The sequence below is a fragment of the Hylobates moloch genome, unplaced genomic scaffold (genome assembly GCF_009828535.3).
Source record: "Hylobates moloch isolate HMO894 unplaced genomic scaffold, HMol_V3 SCAFFOLD_6, whole genome shotgun sequence".
In the NCBI taxonomy this organism is placed as follows: Eukaryota; Metazoa; Chordata; class Mammalia; order Primates; family Hylobatidae; genus Hylobates; species Hylobates moloch.
This window is the reverse complement of record NW_026652281.1, coordinates 37,352,560-37,374,339: the sequence shown is the minus strand read 5'-3', so window position 1 is coordinate 37,374,339 and position 21,780 is coordinate 37,352,560. Positions and strand designations below refer to the sequence as shown.

Genomic DNA, 21,780 nt, shown 5'->3' with positions numbered 1-21,780 from the left:
CACACCAGCCTTTGACTTCTCTTGGCTCTGTTAAAAATGTGTTGCCTTTAGATAGCTGGGAATGTGTTTTATTTTTATAATTCTTTGTGCTCACTTGGAATTTCAGGACCATGGGACTGAGTATACTATATGAGGTCCTTTGGCCTAATCTTCAAAGTCTGACAAGTTTACTGATCTTAAGCTGTTTCTAGAAGTTCTCTTTCTGATGTTGAAGTGTAAGCCTGTTTGGTCTATATTTCTCTTTTATCTGTCTTTTACTCTTTTACTTCTCATGTAGTGTTTGGAGCATTTGGACCACGTTGTCCTGCTTTTTAATGCTTTCTTATTAATAACCCTGTACATATATGAAAATAGTTATTGAGTGCCTTCTTACCATCTGCTTTACAGATTACCATCTCCTCTACACATTAAAAAGTAGGAGGGGTGTCCCAGCTCTCTTGCCACACTGTGGAAGTACAGACCATATAGAGTGCTGAACTTAAACCCTCTCCCTGAAGTCATATGGTTTGTTTTCTTCCAGACATGTACCTTTAGGAAAGCTCTGGGATTCTGAAATTGGGTGGGTTTCCTTTTAAAACAACATTCACCTGAGGACCTGATTTATTCCAGAGCCTTCTCAGTGCAGTAGCCCTAGTTATGTTACTTGTATAGGGCTTGTATAGGGATAAGGCAGAAGGAAAAGAGCAAGCTGGAAAACCTAGAATTTTCTGAGCAAACTATATTCAATTGTGATTAAAAAAAAGTACACTTGACAGCTAGGGCTGGTTGTATAATAGAACTTATAATAAGCACTTGCCAGTTATGCGGGTTATTGCAAGAGACACTTATTTTCAAGCTTTCCCCTTTAATTCATGTCCAAAGCATAACATTTTCTTTTTGTCTTTTTCCCCCTCAAGGGGTGCTACATCCATTGTGTACAGATGCAAACAGAAGGGGACCCAGAAGCCTTATGCTCTCAAAGTGTTAAAGAAAACAGTAAGTTTATTTCATTATATAATGGCATCTCTAAGGGGCCTGTGACCTGGAGAAGGCGGGAACCTGATGTGAAGAACAAAGGGGCCAGAGAGCTGCTGTGTGCAAATGACTCGTTTGACTCTTGATTATGGGAGTGCAACCCAAAGAGGTTGTTGTCTGGTGGAAATTGCATGAGTCTTTGAAACCAAGTGGATCTCAGATTGGATGTGGTTCTGGGGAGAAGTTTGGCTAGGAAAAACATTTAGAATTGGCAGGTAGACCTTATTTTGTATATCAGGCATGTTCTTGGAGATATATATATATATATATATATACACACACACACACACACATACATACACACAGACACACACACTATATAATAATTTCAATTTTTAAATATTAAAACCACGTTTTAATATTAGAAAAGCTTGCTATTGAAAAGAATTTGAAATAAAGCACAAATATATTTGTTAAAGGAGTCATCAGATTCTAATTTGCCTTAATTTTCAAATGTTGCACTTGCTTCAGTAGAGTATAATTGAATTTTATTGAGTTAATTTTTCTAGGACTGAACCTGCTCATCTAGAAGTTTGTACTTGGAAAGAAAGGAAGGTTTTTGTTTGGGGGTTGCTTCTTTTGCCCTACACTCCATAGGTAAGCTGAAGAGGCAAAAGTGACTTAGGCTTATCTCTAATGAGTAAGAAACACAGTAGATGGGAGTTCAAAATATAAATGCCAACACCTGTGTAATACTGTTTATACCCTCAGAGAGTATTTTGCCATTTTAATGCCCTACTTGGATTTTGTGTTCTTATGAAGTTTCTACTCATAAAACCACAAAAAGACAAGATATTCTTTTATAGCACATTCATTTTCAAATTTCATGTGAACAAATATGTGAAATGTATATATATATATGTATATGAAAACCCAGTTGTAAAGTATGCTGAGAAGTATCATAAATTTTGAAGTCAAATACATTTTTAGGCCAAGAAAATTTTTTTCCTCAAGGCAGCTTAAAATTACCAGCTGTTTATGTATTGTCTGGCACAGGGAAATTTTAGAATCTCATATAATGAAGAGCATAATAGTACAAGGTTTTCAGCTAAATAGAAATAGAATGATATTTTTAAACAATCTGTTAGAATTTACAGTCATAGCAAAATAACAAAAACAGTGTAATGAAAGTCGGTAATAATTTCAATGACAGTTGCTACTAATGAATTCTATATTCTGAATTTTCTGTTTGGTGTAGGCAATGATTTAACTTATTCCAGAATGTAGAGGAATCTGTTGATTGATAAGATTTGGAATTTTCCCTTAATTTAGTTTCTTACAGTCATAAAATTTATCTGAAGTAAGGATTATTAAAACTTTTATGAAATAGAATTTCCTGTTAAATATCTACTTTGTGTGAAAATAAAATGGCATATTTTAGCAGTAGTCACACACAAGATGTTTTAGGACTTGTTTGTACCATTTCTTATTGGTTAAAAAATTGTCAGTGAAATTCGTGAAGGGCTGTTTGTTTTTCCTAGTTGAGGAAACTTTGAGAGGGAAGAGGCATATGAAAGTCTAGGAAATAAACACTTAGAAATTACATGTGAATGCTCAAGAATCCCCAAGGACAACAGGCTGGTTTAAAGGCTGGCTTTTGTCAGAAGTCTTTGGATAAATTGGAGAAGGAGGTCAGTGAAGCCATTTGGTGGGTTCATGACGTATATTCGTTGGGCAAGTGCCACTGTGGTTCGTCCTTACTGTCTTCTCACTGTTGTGAAAACATCTCCCTCAGAAGACAGGCAGGAAGAGCGTGTGAACGAGAATGAAGTGTCAGATGGAGCTGCTGAGTGGTGCTGTAAGGCAGATGTTGTCAAACACAGTTACTGCTGTGCCAAATGGAATGAGAAAAAATGCCCTGGAGAAACCTCAGCTTTGAATGTGAATTAGATAGAATCCCCAGTATTGTCTCCTAGGATAAGTCATGCACAGAGATATGTAAACGAGAGAAATAGCAGACAAAACCTCAAAGACCAGTTGCCTCTAGCGTTTCATTCCATATAGGTCATGGAGACTGAAACTTTCTTGTCTAAAGGAAATGAATGAAGCCTAAGAATCTATTTATAGAGGAAAAGTGATGTGGGGAAAATGTTTCCTTAGAGAATTCAGCCAAGGGGTCTGCTCCTGAGGAAAAAAAAATAAAGGGTTCAGAAAACTTCAATTATTTATGTAATCTATTAGGCTCAACCGCATAAAATTGCTTTTATTAATGCAATTTTTTTACTTATTTCTTGGCCTTCAAAAATGGCAATTTTATGTGGTCCAAGTAACAACTTTGGGACTCCTATATTACTTCAATGGATGGTTCCTTCAGTCCTCATTTTATGACTAGCCCTAAGCCCAAGAGGCTTGAAACTTTGTCTGTCTGTCTGTCTGTCTGTCTGTCTGTCTATCTATCTATCTATCTATCTATCTATCTATCTATCTATCTATCTATCTATACAAACTAGATGGCTTAAAAGAACATAAATTTATTCTCTTACAATTGTGGAGGCAAGAAGTCCAAAATCAAAGAGCTGGCAGGGTTGGTTCCATCTTAGGGCTCTGAGGGAAGATCTGTTCCATGCCTCTCTCCTAGCTTCTGGTGACAGACAGAAATCTGTGGCATTCCTTGACTTGTAGATCATCATTCGAATATCTGCCTCCAATTGTTACTAAACCAAACTTGAGTCAGCTCACCCAGTGTGCAAAACAAACAAACAAACAAACAAACAAACAAAAACACTAACACCAGGACTTGTAGTGAGAGAAAGTGAGGCTTTTATTGCAGAGTGACAAGCAAGGAGAATCAGGCAACTCACACTTAAGACCCAAACTCCCCAATGGCTTATGAGCAAGTGTACACTATAAAAGGTAAGGGTACATTTCAGGAAAGCAGAAGTAACAGGCAAAATCATAAATCAATATATGGAGGTTATTGGTTTGGCCACAAAAGGTGGGAGTATCTTAAAGTAGAGGCTTACAAACAGGTGGGTTCTGAGATTCTTTGATTTACAGTTGGTTAAGGAAGCAATGTCTTGTCTAAAAATCTGGGGTCAGAAGAAAGGAATGTTAAGATCTAGACTTTGGGCATGGCTCTCTCCAGGCTTTCAAGGAAGAAATTTAGAATAAGGACAGTAGTCAGCATTCATTTCTCAGTTCCTCCTTATCCGAGGTCTACATGACAGTGGTTGGCATTTTTCATCTGGTGAGGGTCAAGGTTTCTGAATAACAGCTCAAGGATATGAGATGCTATCTTTAGTTTCTATAAGGAACCAAACATCTTGTGACTCTAACTTACTTGAATGACAATTGTTTAAGCTATTATTACCTTTTTAATTAGTGGATTATTTATATTTACTTTTCAAATTGCTTGTGGCAGGGCTAGCTAGATGCCTGAAATCTCCCTAGAAGAAACTCAATATTTTTCTTTTTATCTCCATGCTGGGGGGCCAGGGGAGACTGGCAGTCCCCTAAGAGGGGTCTCTGCTCCCTCTCACAATGTCACATGGCCATCTTCTCCCTGTGTGTCTTTATATCATCTTACCTCTGTGCATGTCCCTGTCCAAACTTCTCTCTTCTTATAAAAACACCAGTCCTCTTGGATTAGGGACCCACCCTACTCCAGTATGACCTAATCTTACTTAAACTAATCGTATCTGCAACAACATAATTTCCAAATAAGGTCACATTCTGAGGTACTGGGAGTTAGGATAATGTCTGTTTTGAGGGAAATTTAATTCTACTCTGTCTGTAAGGGAGGACCTCTAAGATAGATTTCAAAATATTCCATTCAATATTTTATTTGAAGATGAGTGGAACATATCACATTTAAGAAAGTTAATAAACATAAAGAAACCCATCTAATTTATAAATAATTTAATGTATAAATATTTTTAAGTCCGAGAAAGATTTCCTCAGACTGTCTCAGACTTAAAGTGAGAGACTTTTAAAAGTCTCTTTTACAGTTAAATTTTTGATAACATGAATCTTCTTTCTCAGGATCTGTTTAAACACTTTTCCTTGGGATTCTACCCAAATTCCATTTTGTGGCAATATGAAGGTCTTCTCTCATAGCTTAATAAAAAGATTAGGAAGAATTTAGTTAACACTAGCAATAAGAGACATATTTTTCCATAAAAAATCCTGAGCATCAATGAGATTCCATTAAGTACTCAAGTATCTGGATTTTAGTAGATGAATGCTCTGACTTATCCATAGGAATACAGATTAAAGCACCAGCTCTTGTGGAGAAATCTTATGGTGGTCAGGTGCAGGACAGAGTCAACACTGATAATTAACAAAGTGAATTGTCATGTTTAGACAACTGGATATTATGGATAGTAAAATATCCTCGTGATAAATTAACAGGTAATTATAATATGAAACATGTTTTAAGTTAATATATATTTTATAAATGGGTATAACATCATGTATTTAATATATAGAGACCTATATTTCAAAGAATTGGAATGCATTAAATTACATATCAGTCTGCATCATAAAGTCTGCAATTTACTTTCAAATGGTTAAACAAAAACAAAAAAATTGTGTGTGCACAGGTTGGGGGAGAGAGGAAAATCAAATATGGCAAAACTAAACAATTATTGTAGTATATTAGTATTCATTCTGGTATTTCAACATTTCAGATACATGAGCTTTCTCATAATGAGAAGTCTGTGGAAAAACATAATTCAACATTGAGATCCTGTTCGCATAATTGAACATTTCTTCTGGCTATTCAGAAAGTATTTCAAGATCTTGCTCTCTCTAAATGTTATGACAAACATCAGTGACTCACTGTTATAAATGTATTGAAGTGCCAGAAAATAGAAAATGATAATTGAACCACTTTTTATTGTATTGAAAAAACCCTGGATATTTCCTGTAACAATATCCATTCGTTTCATTGTGCCATTAAAGAGGATAAAGGTTTCATGGTGTTAACTGTAAACAAGAGAGGAAAATGGATTGAAGTGCCTTTTGGGTTGTTTGTTTCCTTTTTTTCCACTTAGTATTAGTGATTTTTGTACTGAAGAAGTCATCAATTCCCTAGACATGACATTCATCCTCTCCTCTTGTGTGGGGATGGCCTAAGTGCAATTTTTGTTCCCCATACATACTACATTATCTTGTATATATTGTCTAATTTGCTTGTGATTATCAGTGGAAATTTAACCTTGAAGTTTGTAAATCATGAATCAAGGGTGAAGGAAACAGGGCTAACTTTTTTCTTTCACGCATAAGCCCTTCAGTATATCCACTGTATATGATATTTGAAGTAGAGTAGAAAGATTTTATTAAGTTACCTTGGGTCTTTAAGGGATTTTGACAGACATGGCTAGTGGGGACAACCAGTGTTTTATAAGATGTTGATTTGGAGTGGAGAGTTCTGTTGATTAACCTTTCTATTGATGTTAAATGATGAACTTAAAACTATATGAAAGGAAAAAAATAAATTCGAGAAAGTGTCAAAATTTGAACAAATTAAGCTGTTGGAGACTTCAAACTGGACTGAATTTTGCTGAGTTAAATGGAATGCCAGCTTTTGAAGAATGACATCATGATGATGATGGAGTCTCTATTTCAGGAGTAATTCACATGAATTATAGTTTACCTTTCTTCCTTAGGAGTATATACCTCAGAGTGTATCTAAATGACCACATGTCAGACTATAAATGTGACTTATTTTCAAGAAGAACTGATTAAGATTTAAGAAAATTATGCTCCACCAATAATTTATAGTATCTCTAGAATTTTGGAAACAGATATTTGAACTTCAGAATTCAGATGAAATTTCTAACTATGTAGCTCAACTCTCGGAAAAGCTTGTATTAATCTAACTATAAAATACATGGCTCTCATGAAATACCTAGTATTGAGTCTGAGGTCTAATCTCAGTGTGTAAAATCATAATTTCTAGGTATTCTGACTCTCCTTAAAAATTGCTATGTAGTAGTGGGGTGATGTTGTGGTCTGTGGTGCCAGATGGACTGAGTTTAGGATTACTTCTGCCACTTACTGATTGTGTGACTTTAGAAGTTATAGAATAATTTCCCAGCACATAGGAAGCATGTAATACCTGATGAACATTATTCTTATTAATTGGAATGAGTTCACACAGAAATTTCTTAAGAGTACCAGTTCATTCTATATAATTTTAACGTTGTCGTTAGCTTGATTTAAAGTCAAACAGTGAGTAGCACAGATGATTTTTACGTACTTCTGTATGAACAAAATTAACTACATTGGTTTTGGAGTACTTTTGAAATTACTGCTAAAAATTGATACATATTCTTTTATTGCTATCAATAAAATGTAATGTGGCACACAATAAGGATTTCCCATACTGTGGCCTTCTACTTAGGTACATCTCAGATGCCTATAATACCTAGATTTAGAACACTTTCAACCCTAAGCTCTTTTCTGTGTGATTCTTACTTTGGAGCAGTGTGCCTAGATCTACAATAGAAAAACAGTTCCAGGTCTAATTTTTGTATATTTTAGTTATTATAATACCAGTAAAGTTCTGGAAAGGTTTTGCTTGAGTAATTTAATGAACATTCACCTAGTAAATGTCTCAAAATTCTACAAAATTTTCCATAAATGTTGGTTTGATTTTTTTATTCTCTTCTCAGTTAATCGAAGAACCACACATTGTGATTTGTTAATCATTCTGTGAGTTGGTTTTTAGCTTCCATTTGTTTGTCCTTACATTCTTATGAGTTAGCATTTGAGTATATAACTATGATGTTGCAGGTGAATCTGAAGGTTAAGTTACAGACTACATAGGCTTTGTTCCAATTTCTTGGTAGATGAATCTGCAGGATGTCTCCATTAGAGACTTTCAGATTTCTCAGTTTTAAAATGGGGATAACACCATTTATACCACTGGGTAAACTGAGGATTACTTGAAATTTTATATATTTATATATATGTGCACTTATATTGCCTGGCATGTATTAGGCATTCTTCAAATGTGGGCTCTGTTCTCTGTTCTAGCCTTCTTTTTCTTTGTAACTTTTACATCTCATGTTAACTTCCCCAGAAGATTTCTTTAGGAAGAATATACTACATTTATATAGAGAACTATGTTTGAATCTAGATGTACTGTATTAATTGGCCAAGTGATGAGCACTGGCCAATTGACAGACATTAGCTCCCACATCCACCAGTCTTTTTACACACAGCTACACATGTGTGCATATCTCTTTACAAGGAAACTGGCAACTTGGAATTTTCTTTTTCTTTTTATTTTTTTCTTTTTTTTTGAGCCAGAGTTTCGCTTTTGTTGTACAGGTTGGAGTGTGATGGCGCCATCTTGGCTCACTGCAACCTCTGCCTCCTGGGTTCAAGCAATTCTCTTGCCTCAGCCTCCTTAGTAGCTGGGATTACAGGTGTATGCCACCACACCCAGCTAATTTTTGTATTTTTTTTTTTTTTAGTAGATAGGGGGTTTCACCATATCAGCCAGGCTGGTCTCGAACTCCCGACCTCAGGTGATCCGCCTGCCTCAGCCTCCCAAAGTGCTGGGATTACAGGCGTGAGCCACCACGCCTGGCCACACTTGGAATTTTAAATCACTTTATGATTTCAAAATGGTACTCATAAAAATAGTATGTCATACTTTGTGAGATAGATGCTGTCACTATTTTATAGATGCATCTCCAAGAGATTGAATAACACAAACTTGGTGGCTTATACAATAGAAATTCATTTTTCATGGTTCTGGAGGCTGAGAAGTCCAAGGTCAAGGTGACAGCAGATTTGGTGTTTGATGAGGGCACTTTTCTTGGCTTACAGAAGACTATCTTCTCACTGTGAGTTCAAATTCAAAAGAGTAGAGAGGAAGCAAACTCCCTTTTGTCTCTTCATATAAGCGTGCTAATCCTATCATGAGGGCTGTACCCTCATTATCTAATTACCTCCCCAAGGCCCATCTCCGAATGCTATCATTGGGGATTTAGGCTTCAATGTGAATTTTCGGGGGACACAAATACTTAGTCCATAGCAATCACCAACTTGCCAAGTGTTGATAGCCTTAATGATATAAAAGCATGTAGAAATCAATGAAGAAAAGCACCAAAGCCCAAATAAAAAATTAAGATAGCTATTATTTATTGAATGTTTATAATGTGCCAGAGACTGGTGGATTCTCAGTTTCAAGGTGAGAAAACTAAGGGTCAATATCTTGTTCAAACTCATGCTGTTCACAAATGGCAAAATATTTGGAAAGATACTTCTTAGAAAACATTAAAATGATAATATTTTATAGCCATTAACAATAAAAATAACCTTAAATTAATAAGACAGTACTTTTTACTACTGTTAGTTTGTTTTGTGCTGCTATAACATAACATCACAGACTGAATAATTTATAATGAACACAAATTTACTGGCTCAGTTCTGGAGGACGCTGAGAAGTCCAAAATCAAGGGGCCAGCATGTGGTGAGGGCCTTCTTTCTGTGTCAACTCATGGCAGAATAGCAGAGAGAGGGAGGGAGAGGGAGAGGGAAAGGGAGAGGGAGAGGGAGAAAGAGAAAGAAAGAAAGAAAGAGGGTACCAAACTCGTGCTTTTATAAGGGAACTACTCTTGCAATAAGAGCATTAATCCATTCATAGGAATGGCCCACCATCATCTAAACACCTCCCTTTAGGCCCCACCTTTCAACACCACAGCATTGAGGATCAAGTTTCCAACACATGAACTTTGGGGAACACAGACAAACCATACCACTACTAACTAAACAAAGAATAAAAATATCTAGCTTTGCCCAGGATTTGGGAAAAGGATTCCCTCACATTCTGTGGATGGGAGTGCAAAATTGACACAGACTTTATGAAATTGTTCCCCATTCCTCATTTTGCATCACCTGCTGTAGGAAACAGTTTCTCAGTGATAAGGGTAGGTGTGGTTGGAGGTAATGCTCAGAGTATATGGTTTATAGAAAGCCAGGTACCTAAATAGAGAATCTGAAATGGTAATAACTACAATATATTGAGCAATTACTGTGTGCCAGGAACTTTACATACACTATTGCAATAAAAATGTGTTGCATGCAAAAATAAATAATCTCATGTTTCCTCACATGGTCTTTGTAAGGTCAGTCTTGGTTTCTGCAGCTCAGAGAGGCTAGCTGCCCACAACCACCAAGATAGTAAATACAGAGCAAGGTTCTGGAAATGGATTTGTCTGATTTTACTTTTTTTTTTCCTGTCTCACTAAGTGAAAACTACGTATATTAATATGTGACTGCTTGAGGTTCTTGCTATATGGACGTTATTATCATCCTCCAAGGAAAGTAGCTAGATGTGTCAAAGAATAAAGGAGGAAAAATAACCTCAGGAAAAAATACCTGTAAATATTTTGAGCAGCATTTACATGAGAATTCTTGGTAGAAGTAAAATTGTCTCTGTTTGTAGATTATATGATTTTAAATATAGAAAACTCTAAAGACTGCACAAAAAACTGCATAAGAACTGATAAATCAGTAAAGTTTCAGAATATATAAATGAGGTACAAAAATAAGTTACATTTCTATACACTAACAACAAACTATCTGAAAAAGAAATTAAGAAAACAATCTCTTTTATGACAGCATCAAAAACTTAAAATGCTTGGGAATAAATTTAAGGAGGTGAAAGATCTGTACTCTGAAAACTGTAAAACATTTATGAAAGAAACTGAAAGCACACAAATAAATGGAAAGGTTAGTTTATGGAGTGAAAGAATTAATATTGCCAAAATGTCAGTACTACCCAAAGTGATCTACAGATTCAGTGCAATCCCTATCAAAATTCCAGTGAATCCAAAGGAAATAAGGTCAATATATTAAAGAGGTAGTTGCACTGCTATGTTCATTACAGCATTATTCACAACAGCTAAGATGAGGAAACAGCTTTTGTCTGTCAATAAATGAATGAGAAAATGTGGTATGGGTAGTGGAATATTATTCAACCTTAAGAAGGAAAAAATAATCCTGCCAATTGTGACAACATGAATGATCTTGGAGGACACTATGCTAAGTGAAATATGCTGGACACAAAGTCAAATACTGCATGATCTCACTTACATGTGTAATTTAAAAAGTTGAACTCAGAGAGAGTAGAGCGATGATTATCAGGGATTGAGTGCAGGAGGAAATGGAGGTATGTAGGTCAAAGGGTACAAACTTTCAGTTATGTAAAATGAATAATTTCTAAAAATCAAATGTATAGTATGGGAAGTATAATTAATAACACTATGTTGGTAAACTTGAAATTTTGTAGGAGCAAGTGTTAAATATTCTCACCACGAAAAAAAAACTATGTGAGGTGGTGGATTTGTTAATTAGCTTAATTGTGGGAATCATTTTGCAATGCATACATCAGAACATCACATTGTACACTTTAAATACGCGTAATTTTTATTTCTCAGTTATACCACTATAAAGCTGAAAAATAGCTACTTTGGAGGCTGAGGCAGAAGAATCACTTGAACCTGGGAGATGGAGGTTGCAGTGAGCTGAGAACTTCAGCCTGGGCAATAGAGCGAGACTCTGTCTCAAAAATAAATAAATAAATAAATAAATAAATAAATAAATAAATAAATAAATATTACAAAATAAATAAGACTCCTTTAGGCCAAGAGGAGGAAGCTTATGTAGCCTCTCATACTTTAGTGAGTAGGAACCACCAACCTCTCCAGGGAGATCCTCTATACTTTGCCACTGTGACCTCAACCAGGCAGACTCAGGATGCACAATGGAGATTCCCTGCTCTGTCTTTTTCTACCTAAACTTTGGGAACATGGAAAACTGACCATGAGCCATGCATTTTCTAATTGCTATGTTGTACATAAGAGGGATGGATGGTTCAATCTAGATGAAAGATATGCATCTATTATATGCTGCTATTGGCCACTTTTAACTTCTTACTGATGTGCTCTGGAAGTACGGGCAAGGTCACCTTGGTCAGTGATGGATAAGAGAATAATAAATCACCAGCTCAAATAGACTTTTTGGGGCCAATTGAGATCTCAGAACACATTAAGGAAAGTAGCTTGCAGAGAACGAGCCGTGTCAAGTGAAGTGAAACTTCTTCAAGCATTCTGTCAGTTGGAACCTATTGATTTTCACAGGGACTATCAAACCAGGTCTCCTGGAATAGGAACAGGAATATTTCTATCCAGTTTGTGACAAGAATATGTGTATAAGAGAGCAAAGGTGGCAGGGCAGAATGTTAAATCTTGGCCTGATTTGTATGCTTTACCATTCAAGAATATACTTGAAAGTCGGAACATTCTTCCAGAGCATTGTTATGATTTCATGCATTTTCTTTATTGACATAAACATTGCTGAAATTTATTACAATTCTGCATTCTTATTCATCTTATTATATCAATCTCGTATGGATATTTTGTTGCCTTTTAGAAAACAAACACTGTAATTCAGAAGGAGGATGATGAGAGAGACAGAAAAACAGTGAGAGAGAGAGAGAGACAGACAGACCATGAGCTAGAGCACCAACAGGCCTGAGTGCTGTTGCCCAAAAGATGAATTTACTTTGCTGGTATGCCATCCACTCAAATTATGACATTTAACCCCTTAGTGCTTTTATAAGCATTGGACAACTGGAATTAAAGTGATTTTCACTCTTTAAATGGAATCTCTGGAGCAGAAAAAGGAGATGTATAATCAACTAAAAACAGAGGAAACCTCAGAAGGAGAGCTTATGTTACTTTACTCTAGTAGAAGCAGGAGTTTAAGAACTTCTCAGAGAGCTCAGTGGGAAATGCCTTGTTACCAAAGGGGAGGTGCTGGGGCACTAGGAAAGTTGAGAGAAGCTCAGGGTCAGGAGATCAAAGCTGGAGAGTGCTGTCCAATGGACCACAACCAGGAGAGCTGAGAGAGCCAGAAGGACACAGACTATCAGCCTCAAACCAGACTTAGGATTCGTACCTTAGTGAGAAGGGGAAAGCTATCATCTTAGTGTTAACAGGGAAAAATGTGTTAATAAATTTTAATTTGTATTTTTTTATGGTACAAAAAGTTGAATGGTGGCCAGAGTTGCCTATATGCAGTCACTTTAAACAGAGGAGGAAAAGAAAGCTAAAAAGATCAAGTCATGGAACTCCAAAACCATTTATTTTCTAGAAGAGGGGAAATGAACTATGTACAGAGGATACTAATTAAAAGAGATCCATATAGTTTTCAGTATTGAATTAGTTTTCAACCTTTTTTAAAATTAAGTACTCACAAATCACCATATGTCATATCACTTATTTTAACAGTAAAGGAGCATAATGCTAATAAGAATGGAACCCACATTTAATTATTAAACACTATGTAATGTAGTACCGCTTTCACATGTTAACGCAAAACTCCCCAAGGAAGTATTTTTCTTATGAGAGTTTTAGAGAAGTGGCATGTTCAAAATACACAATAGCATGTATTCTAGAACTCAGGGCTTTTGAATTCCAAATATGGGCATTTTTTATAGATGCCATGAAGGCCCTGATAGAGACAAAGGCAAAAAAGAATTGAATCAGGAATGATTTTGGTCCAGATTTGGGACTAAAACTACATGTTTTTCCTTATTTACCTGATAAAGGATGATTAAGCCTTTATTGACACAGGCACAGAGAAGCGGAGTGCTGCTTCTAAGTTACACTGTGAAGAATGGGCAAATAATATTCGCTGTGTGCAGAGAATGCAAGCAACATGTTATCTTTGCCAAATTCTGTTAAAACCTGTTTAGTGAGTCTACATACAATATCCACTGGCAAATGAAAGAAAAACAACTTGGGAACTGTGAGATATACAGACTACACACATGGCTTGGTGTGACTCTTAACTCTTTGTCTTAGTGGTAGATGGGATGCAGTATGACAACAGGTGTGGCTATACAGGTCAGATTCCAATTTCCTTGCTACTGTGAGAATCTGTCACAGGATAAATTCAGTTAAAGTTACCTATACTTATCTCTACCCCAAAGTTGAAGAATATCAGATGGATAGTTATATCTGAAAGAACACATTAGATGAATGTTTTTCCCCCACAGAACCTACCAATCTGTCACTGGCAGGATTTTTCTGTTTTTTTTTTTTAAACTTTTATTTTAGGTTCAGGGGATACATATGCAGTTTTGTTATATAGGTAAACTCGTGTCATGGGGGTTTGTTGTACAGATTATTTCATCACCCAGGTACTAAGCCTAGTACCCAATAGTTATTTTTTCTGCTCCTCTCTCTCCTCCTGCCCTTCACCTCCAGGTAGGCCCCAGTGTCTGTTGTTCCTCTCTTTGTGTCCATGTGTTCCCATCATTTAGCTCCCACTTATAAGTGAGAACATGCGGTATTTGGTTTTCTGTTCCTGTGTTAGTTTAGATAATAGCCTAGGGATAACAGCCTTCAGCTCCACCCATGTTTCTGCAAAGGACATGATCTCATTCTTTTTTTATGGCTGCACAGTATTCCATGTATATATGTACCACATTTTCTTTATTCAGTTTACCATTGATGGACATTTAGGTTAATTCTATGTGTGACCAACAGTGCTGCAGTGAACATATGTGTGCATGTATCTTTATAACAAAATGATTTCTATTCCTTTGGACATATACCCAGTAATGGGATTGCTGGGTCAAATGGTAGTTCTGTTTTCGGCTTTTTGAAGAATTGCTTTGTACAATGGTTGAACCAATTTACACTCCCACCAACAGTGTATGAGTGTTCCATTTCCTCCACAACCTCACCAGCATCTGTGATTTTTTTGACTAATAATAACCATTATGACTGGTGTGAGATGGTATTTGATTGTGGTTTTGATTTGCATTTCTCTGATAATCAGTGATTTTAAGCTTTTATTCATATGCTTTTTGGCCACATGTATGTCTTCTTTTGAAAAGTGTCTGTTCATGTCCTTTGCCCACTTTTTAATGGTTTTTTTTTGTTTTTTTCTTATAAATTTGATTACATTTTTAAGCTCAGGATATTAGACCTTTGCCAGATGCATACTTTGCAAAAATTTTCTTCCTTTCTATAGGTTGTCTGTTTACTCTGTTGAGAGTTTCTTTTGCTGTGCAGAGGCACAGCAAAGAGCTTCTGCTCTTTAGTTTTATTAGATCCATTTGTCAATTTTTTGCTTTTGTTGCAGTTGCTTTTGGCATCTTCATCATGAAATCCTTGCCAGTTCCTATGTCCAGAATGGTATTGCCTAGGTTATCTTCCAGAGTTTTTATAGTTTTGGCTTTTACATTTAAGGCTTTAATCCATCTTGAGTTTATTTTTGTATATGGTGTAAGGAAGGAGTCCAGTTTTAATCTTCACTCCCAGCATTTTTCTTTGAGATTTTAGGATCAGAACAATCTAGAACTGTTTTTACCATCATGACATCAGGACATATGGAGTGTCCTGATCAGTTTCAAGGAGTGACCTACATAATAAAGTACTATAAACTGTATATGATACCTTTTATTGATAAATCAAAGCAGATCCAAGATTATCATCCTCAGCTTTTAAATTTTGATGTATTTTTATGGAGGGGAATGTGGGTGAGTGTCAAATCAAAATTTACCCATCACACTTACATCTGCAAAAAAATGTATCAGTATGCTCTATTTTCTACCACAGCATTTATTCTGAACCTGAATTCCTCTTGCTATCACTGGATACCTGGGAGGAAAACATACTAAAAATTTCCAGTCAAAGATATCTTAGTTTCTTCCCGTTTAAGAGCCTCTTTTAGTTTAAAAGTATTTCTTCAGGGTGAAGATTGAGTTCAGCTCTCTCTCAGAGCAATGTCTTCCTTACCCTGTTATTTCTCACTGGCATCTGGCTTAGATAACCCAGGGAAGTGTGGTGAGCATGAAGAGGCCACATACCAGGGCCACTGCCAGATGCTGTCTGCAGTAGAGACCTGGCTAGGTGAGGAAATCTATAGCTACAGATGACTAGGGACAGATCATGTGCTCACTGGCTCTATGGGAGAAGCCAATAAATACTGAACACACACTCAGAGACCAAAGCAGTCCAGGGGTCACAAGCCCCTTGGCCACCATATCCTTTGAAACCCGACAGTCTTGGAAAATATCAGAGATGGAGAAATAATAGGGCATAAACATGGAATGTGTGCATACTACCCAATTAACTCTTACATGAAGCTTTTAAACTGTGAGCAGTTTTACTCAGAAGAGACTTACAGATATGTTGATGAGAGAGTGCTTTGAGGATGTGCACACCACTGTATGGAGAAAGATGCTGGGAAGGACTGAGATGACACACTTTTGTTTATCTGGTCTTTCAGGGAAAAGTGAAGCTCTGGGTTCAATTCATGTTAAAATGCTACCTCAGAAAATCTAGACTTCTACATCTAGAGAGAATATTGCTATGGGGCAACACTGACAATGGAATTTTTTTTCTCAAACCTCAAATCATTAAGATCTCTAGAATCCCTGTCTTTCCCATTCCAGACCAAGAGTATGATTATATTATTTTTTGGTTCAACATTAATTTCTTCTGTACTATTCTGGTCATGAATAACTCTAGAAGAACCACTAAAAGCCTCTCTTTCTACCAAGTTTTTAGCATTCATGAACAACATTAGCCAGGTTCTTTGAAAAAGGTCTGAATTGTCCTTGAAAGAATAGGCAGTGAGCTAAGCTTTCTTCTAAGAGCATCCAGGTTTTTATTTTTTCCGTTGAACCCTAAGATGTAATTGATGAAGCTTAAAATGTTAATACTCTCAAGAGTATTATTTTTATTTTTATTATTTAACAGTATACAAAGTCATAAGCTTTTTTGGCTTTGTAACTAACAGAAAATCACTTAGTTTTAAGGATCAAGGAAAAGATCAAAGGAATATCTCAGGGTCTCTGAGTGTATATAATATTGTGCCCCTTTAATCACTCAAATTAAAGTTTGGGAATTGTGCACATAAATCATTGTTGTTTGATTGAAATAATATACAATGAAACCCTAAATTTCGTTATTTTCATGCCTTCTTGATAATTTAAAAATCTTGGTCATATGAAATGGTCATAAAAATTACTAAAATTACTGTCTTTACCATATAAAAGTTACTAAAAGGCACTAAGAAGAAAGGACGGAGTATATTACACCTCTGTCAGACTTGAATATGTAAAGGACATGGTTGATACCCAGGTTTATAGTCAACTTAGATGTGACCCTGGTGGTCAACAGTAATTAGTAAACATATGAAATTGTCTTAAAACCTCCCTAAAGTTTAAACAGGACAGTGCAGCTCTTATCTTAGTCTTCAGAAAAGGTGAGAGAAGATATTTATTTAAGTGAAAATAGGCATTAGTCTTCTTTTTGAGTAACCTCAGGCAGGAAGATTATATTAGGATATAGTTTAGGATTCTGATGAAGTTGTCATTCACTTTCAGAAAATTTTTTAAAATAACAATAAAAATAAAGTTGTGTTTCATGTTTAGTAGATACTTTCTCTGAGTAGGGGTGGAACATTTTCATAAATCCCTATATTTCCAAACTTAGTATGCTGCAATTGTAGTGCCTTCTCTGTTAAGAATTAGAAAATTGGAAACAGAAGATTAGAAATGCTCACTTTGATTTTAAAAGTCATTCTAGGAAAGGCACTAACATTTACTGAACATTTCACAGGGACTAGGAAATTTCACACATATTCTTATTCAATCCGTAAAACAATAATATTCCAGAATAACAATTATCCCCATTTTACACATGATGAAATTGAAGCAATCCTCATATAGATTAAGGGACTTGATTAAAGACTCTAAATGATCAAGCCAGGATTCAAATTGAATTCTTTAAAAAATGTACAGACCAGGATGCTGATTGTAGAATATATTAGTAATAAACCTTAAGGAATCATTCATGTCTAACATTAGGGCTAGGCATTGATGACATTGGGCCCTTAGGAAGGTGTTTTACATTCTGCTTATGAATATTAGATATTCATAAAATTTGTATTATGTTTTTGAAAAAGGTAACAAAATTTCAAATATTTTTATATTTGAAAATGTAAAAAGAAGTATACATACATATCTGAAAAGAAATAAACCAAAATGCTAATGATTAGTTGTGTTACAATGGTGGATATATTCCTCACTCTTTTTATATTTTCTATATTTTTAAATGTGACTATGATACTTCTATGAAAATATGTACTATGTGTTGATTTCCTTCTATCCCTGACAACATGAATCTTAAAAAATAATTTGGGAGGCTTAACATTAATTATCTCTTTGTTAATCAGTTTCTTTTTCATAAGACCATGCTGATGCTGGCACCTTCTTGGGAAATATGAGGAGTAAAGACCCAGCCAGGCTCTGTGCCCATGGAGGGCACAGAGGCAAGTCAAAATATCCACGGCTACATCCATAGAATTCTTTTCTGCTTACCAAGGATATCATAGTTGCTTCTTTGAGAATGGATAGTACATTCCACTTCTCACCATTATTTTCTAATCTCTATCATTTCATTCTCTTTTAATCACTCTGTGGTTGCGTTTGATACAAATGATGGAGCACTCAAATTAAAGGCAAGGTGTGCTGTTGGAAGGAAAAGTATGGGATTTCTGTCTGGCAGCTATAAAAGCTCTATAGCCTGAGATGGGGGAGAAGAGTGAGCAGGAGTATCAGTACTTGCTGCAGTGGATTTAGAAGGTCAGTAACTTACCTGTGCATTAATAATTTATATTTTCCCCAGTGTTCTTCACTTACCTTGAAAGAGAATCTAGAGGCTCTATGAAACGGACATTCTCCACTCCATTGGTGTCAATAACATGAAAAAATGTCATGTAGACTTAAGTGGCAGGATGAGAACTGGCTAACCAATTGCAGTCTCATCCAACTTAAGCTTAATGTTAAACCAGAATTTTTTTTCTTTGAGCTGCCAGCATTTCGTATTCAGTCACCAGCCTCCATACCTCGTTCATTCATTTAACAAATTGTTAAATGCCAGGTATTGGTAAATAATGCCAAAGATAACATATGTAGAAAATAGACAAGATCCTTTCTGTCATAGAAATCATGCTCTGATGGAAGAAACAGATGATGAATTAGTAACTAAATGATAACATAGCTTTTTGTAACTGTTATAAAAAATTGAATGGTATGACTTACAGTGTGCCTATGTGTGTATGTTGTATGTCTGTTAGTGTGTAACTACTTTTGATGGAGTGGCCAGGAAAGGCCTCTTGGTGACTCTCAATGAACTGAGAGAAAAAAGAGGCCTGATGGAAGAGGAAATAGCAAATGCAAAGGCCTTGAAGCTTGGTCTAGAAGTTGAATGGCCTGCATATGAAGGACAGTGACATCAGACCAATAGGGTGAGGCCAAGCCATCCTAAGTTTTAAGGTCTATGGCAAAGAGTTTATACTTACTCTAAGCACAATGGGACTCCAACAAAGGCATTTAAGCTGAGAGTAACATGATCTGATTTACATTTTAAAGATACCATTCTGGATGTTGTGTGCAGAAGGAATGAATATAAAGGGTAAGGATCAAAGCAGTGAGGCAAATTAGGAAATGTTATAATATTGCTGTTGCCTTTAAAGTAGGAGGGAAATCAGACCAGAATGGTGACATGAAATAATCCATTTTATTTCCTCTACTCCCAGGTGAAGAAGTGAAGAAAGAGTGCAGAGGCAACACTAGAGAGGTTTTCTGTGAGGGGAAGCAGAGATATGCTTTGGAAGTGGGAGGGGATGGTAAGGGACTGAGAGAGCTTTTTAAAGATGAGAGGTATTAAATCAGGCTCATGCTCATGTGTTCTAGATCCCAGGGAGATACGGATAAAAGAAGCAAGAGAAAAAAGTGCTGGGTAAAGACATGAAGATTCTTCTTCTGCTGTATCTATCGGGTTCTTTCCCTCTTCTCCCTGCCTCTGCTAAGCCCAACCTCTTTCTGGTGAGAGTCGGGCATCAGCCAAATTGTATTAACTTTATTTACCTTGTTATATTTCCCAAGAATATTTTAAGCCTATTTCATTCATTGCAAAATAAAAAGACTGTTTCCTGTGAAAAGAATTTCTGGTATCTGCAAGCACATAGGTTTGTATTTAGAATCTAAGAATGAAGGGGCAGAGGTAACTCCCTTTGGAGATGCTGCTCTGTTCTGAATCTACCTGTCTTACAAAGGCTTCAAGTTCTGAAATAGAAGTGTATTTCTGGGTTAAGCTTCCCAGAGGCACTCTTGTTTTGCCTAGACTCTTATTTCAATCCTGGGCTTCCTCCTCTACTGGAAATCCCTTCTTTTGTCCTTTTGTTCCTCCCAATGTCTTAGAGTCTGCAGGGAATAGGAAGTGGCTAGTAACAGAGCTATAAAAAATATTGGGTTTTACAATGCTCAAAGACAAGCTTATCTGATGATTACAGCCTGTCTTCCCATACTGATCAGAACAAGGTTGGCTTCATGCTAGTCAGTGTTAAATGTAATATGGAGTATTGGTTTTCCTTATAATATCAGTTTCCTTCTTGTTCCAGCGCACCATGTCCAATGCTTGTTGCTGCCCTCACCTCTAAACTGTCACCCACTCTGTGCAGTGATCCTTTCCATTCTCTTCTTCATTGAGCCTAAACTCACACTGAAAAATCGGGGAAAAGAGCATTTGAGACAGAGTACTATCAAGTGCCAAGTGAAAGGACCCAACAGTGGAGACTATCCTGGCTTCCTGGAAGATGACCAGTGAGCCGGTGTAAAAGAAGAGGAAGAATACTAGGAGAGTTCAGCACAATGGACAGGGCCAGGACATTATTAGCATATGGTAGTGGACCATATTATCTAAGCCAAGTAGGAGCTTTAAAGATAGGTCATAGGAATCAGAGAGTGTAATGTTTGAAGTCAAGATTTGTGATATGGTTCAGTTGATGGTAACAAGAAGGCCTGAGATGTTTTCATGGAAATGAGTTGCTAAGGAAGAATCGAGGAAGTGGTAAAAGAACTGAGAGGCAAGAATGTTGAATGAACCATCCATGTGAAAGTTGAAGTTGTTAAGAATGATTATGGGGAATAATGGTTGAGATGGAGACATACATGCTAAAATGTTCAGTATAGGAATGTGTTAGTGAAAAGGAGATGGGAAAATGACTACAATGAGGTGGAGTTGCAGGATGTATTTGCTGATGGAAGACATTTCAAAGGAGCTGGGATTTTGGAGGAAAAAGGGAGGAGAAATGATTTGGGCATACCAATGAGGAGCAAGAAGGATATCTATCCTGCTTCTAGGTCTTGGGGTACATTTCTTCCTGGACCAAAAACAAGTCACTCCTTGAGAATGCTGAAAAATGTGAGACAGTCATAAGATGCCCAGGTTTCTGGTAGAACAAGAGGATAAAGATAAATAATCAAACTTGATTAAAGTTCTGTATTTATTGGAGGTACCAGCCTCATGTAGGAAAACCTCGATATTTGTATGTGTCCTACATTTGATTTTGGGGTGTTCAAACAGAAGTTCTTAGCTTTCAAATCTTGTAGACTGTAACTGTCATTCTTGAATTTAACAAAACTCCAGTTGTCAAGATTTTTCACCAAGCATGTTAGTGCCAACATGTACTTGTTGAATGTCAAAAAATAGAATGCTAAATTAAGCAGAAGTTATGCATAGGGAATCATTGAGAAAGCATAAAGACATTTGGTTGCTTATTTATTTTTGCATTAATGATTTATATTCTGCTTGTTTCCATAAAGGATTTGAAGAGCACAATTACGTACTTAGCATAGTATCTCTGGACATCATTCATACCAAAATTAAGTCAAAGAAGCCAAAGACAGAATACAGAGACAAAACAAGATTTATAGTCTTA

The 21,780-nt window shown here is 36.2% G+C and overlaps 1 protein-coding gene across 2 annotated transcripts in view; it reads left to right on the top strand.

Moving 5' to 3' along the window:
• Positions 1–21,780, top strand: part of CAMK4 (calcium/calmodulin dependent protein kinase IV) — a 274,921-nt gene that overhangs the window by 118,929 nt on the left and 134,212 nt on the right. For both annotated transcript variants that reach the window (XM_032156686.2, XM_058440626.1), the window contains one exon: positions 897–975. In XM_032156686.2, the coding sequence (XP_032012577.1) occupies positions 897–975 (79 nt within the window). The remainder of the gene's footprint in view (positions 1–896; positions 976–21,780) is intronic.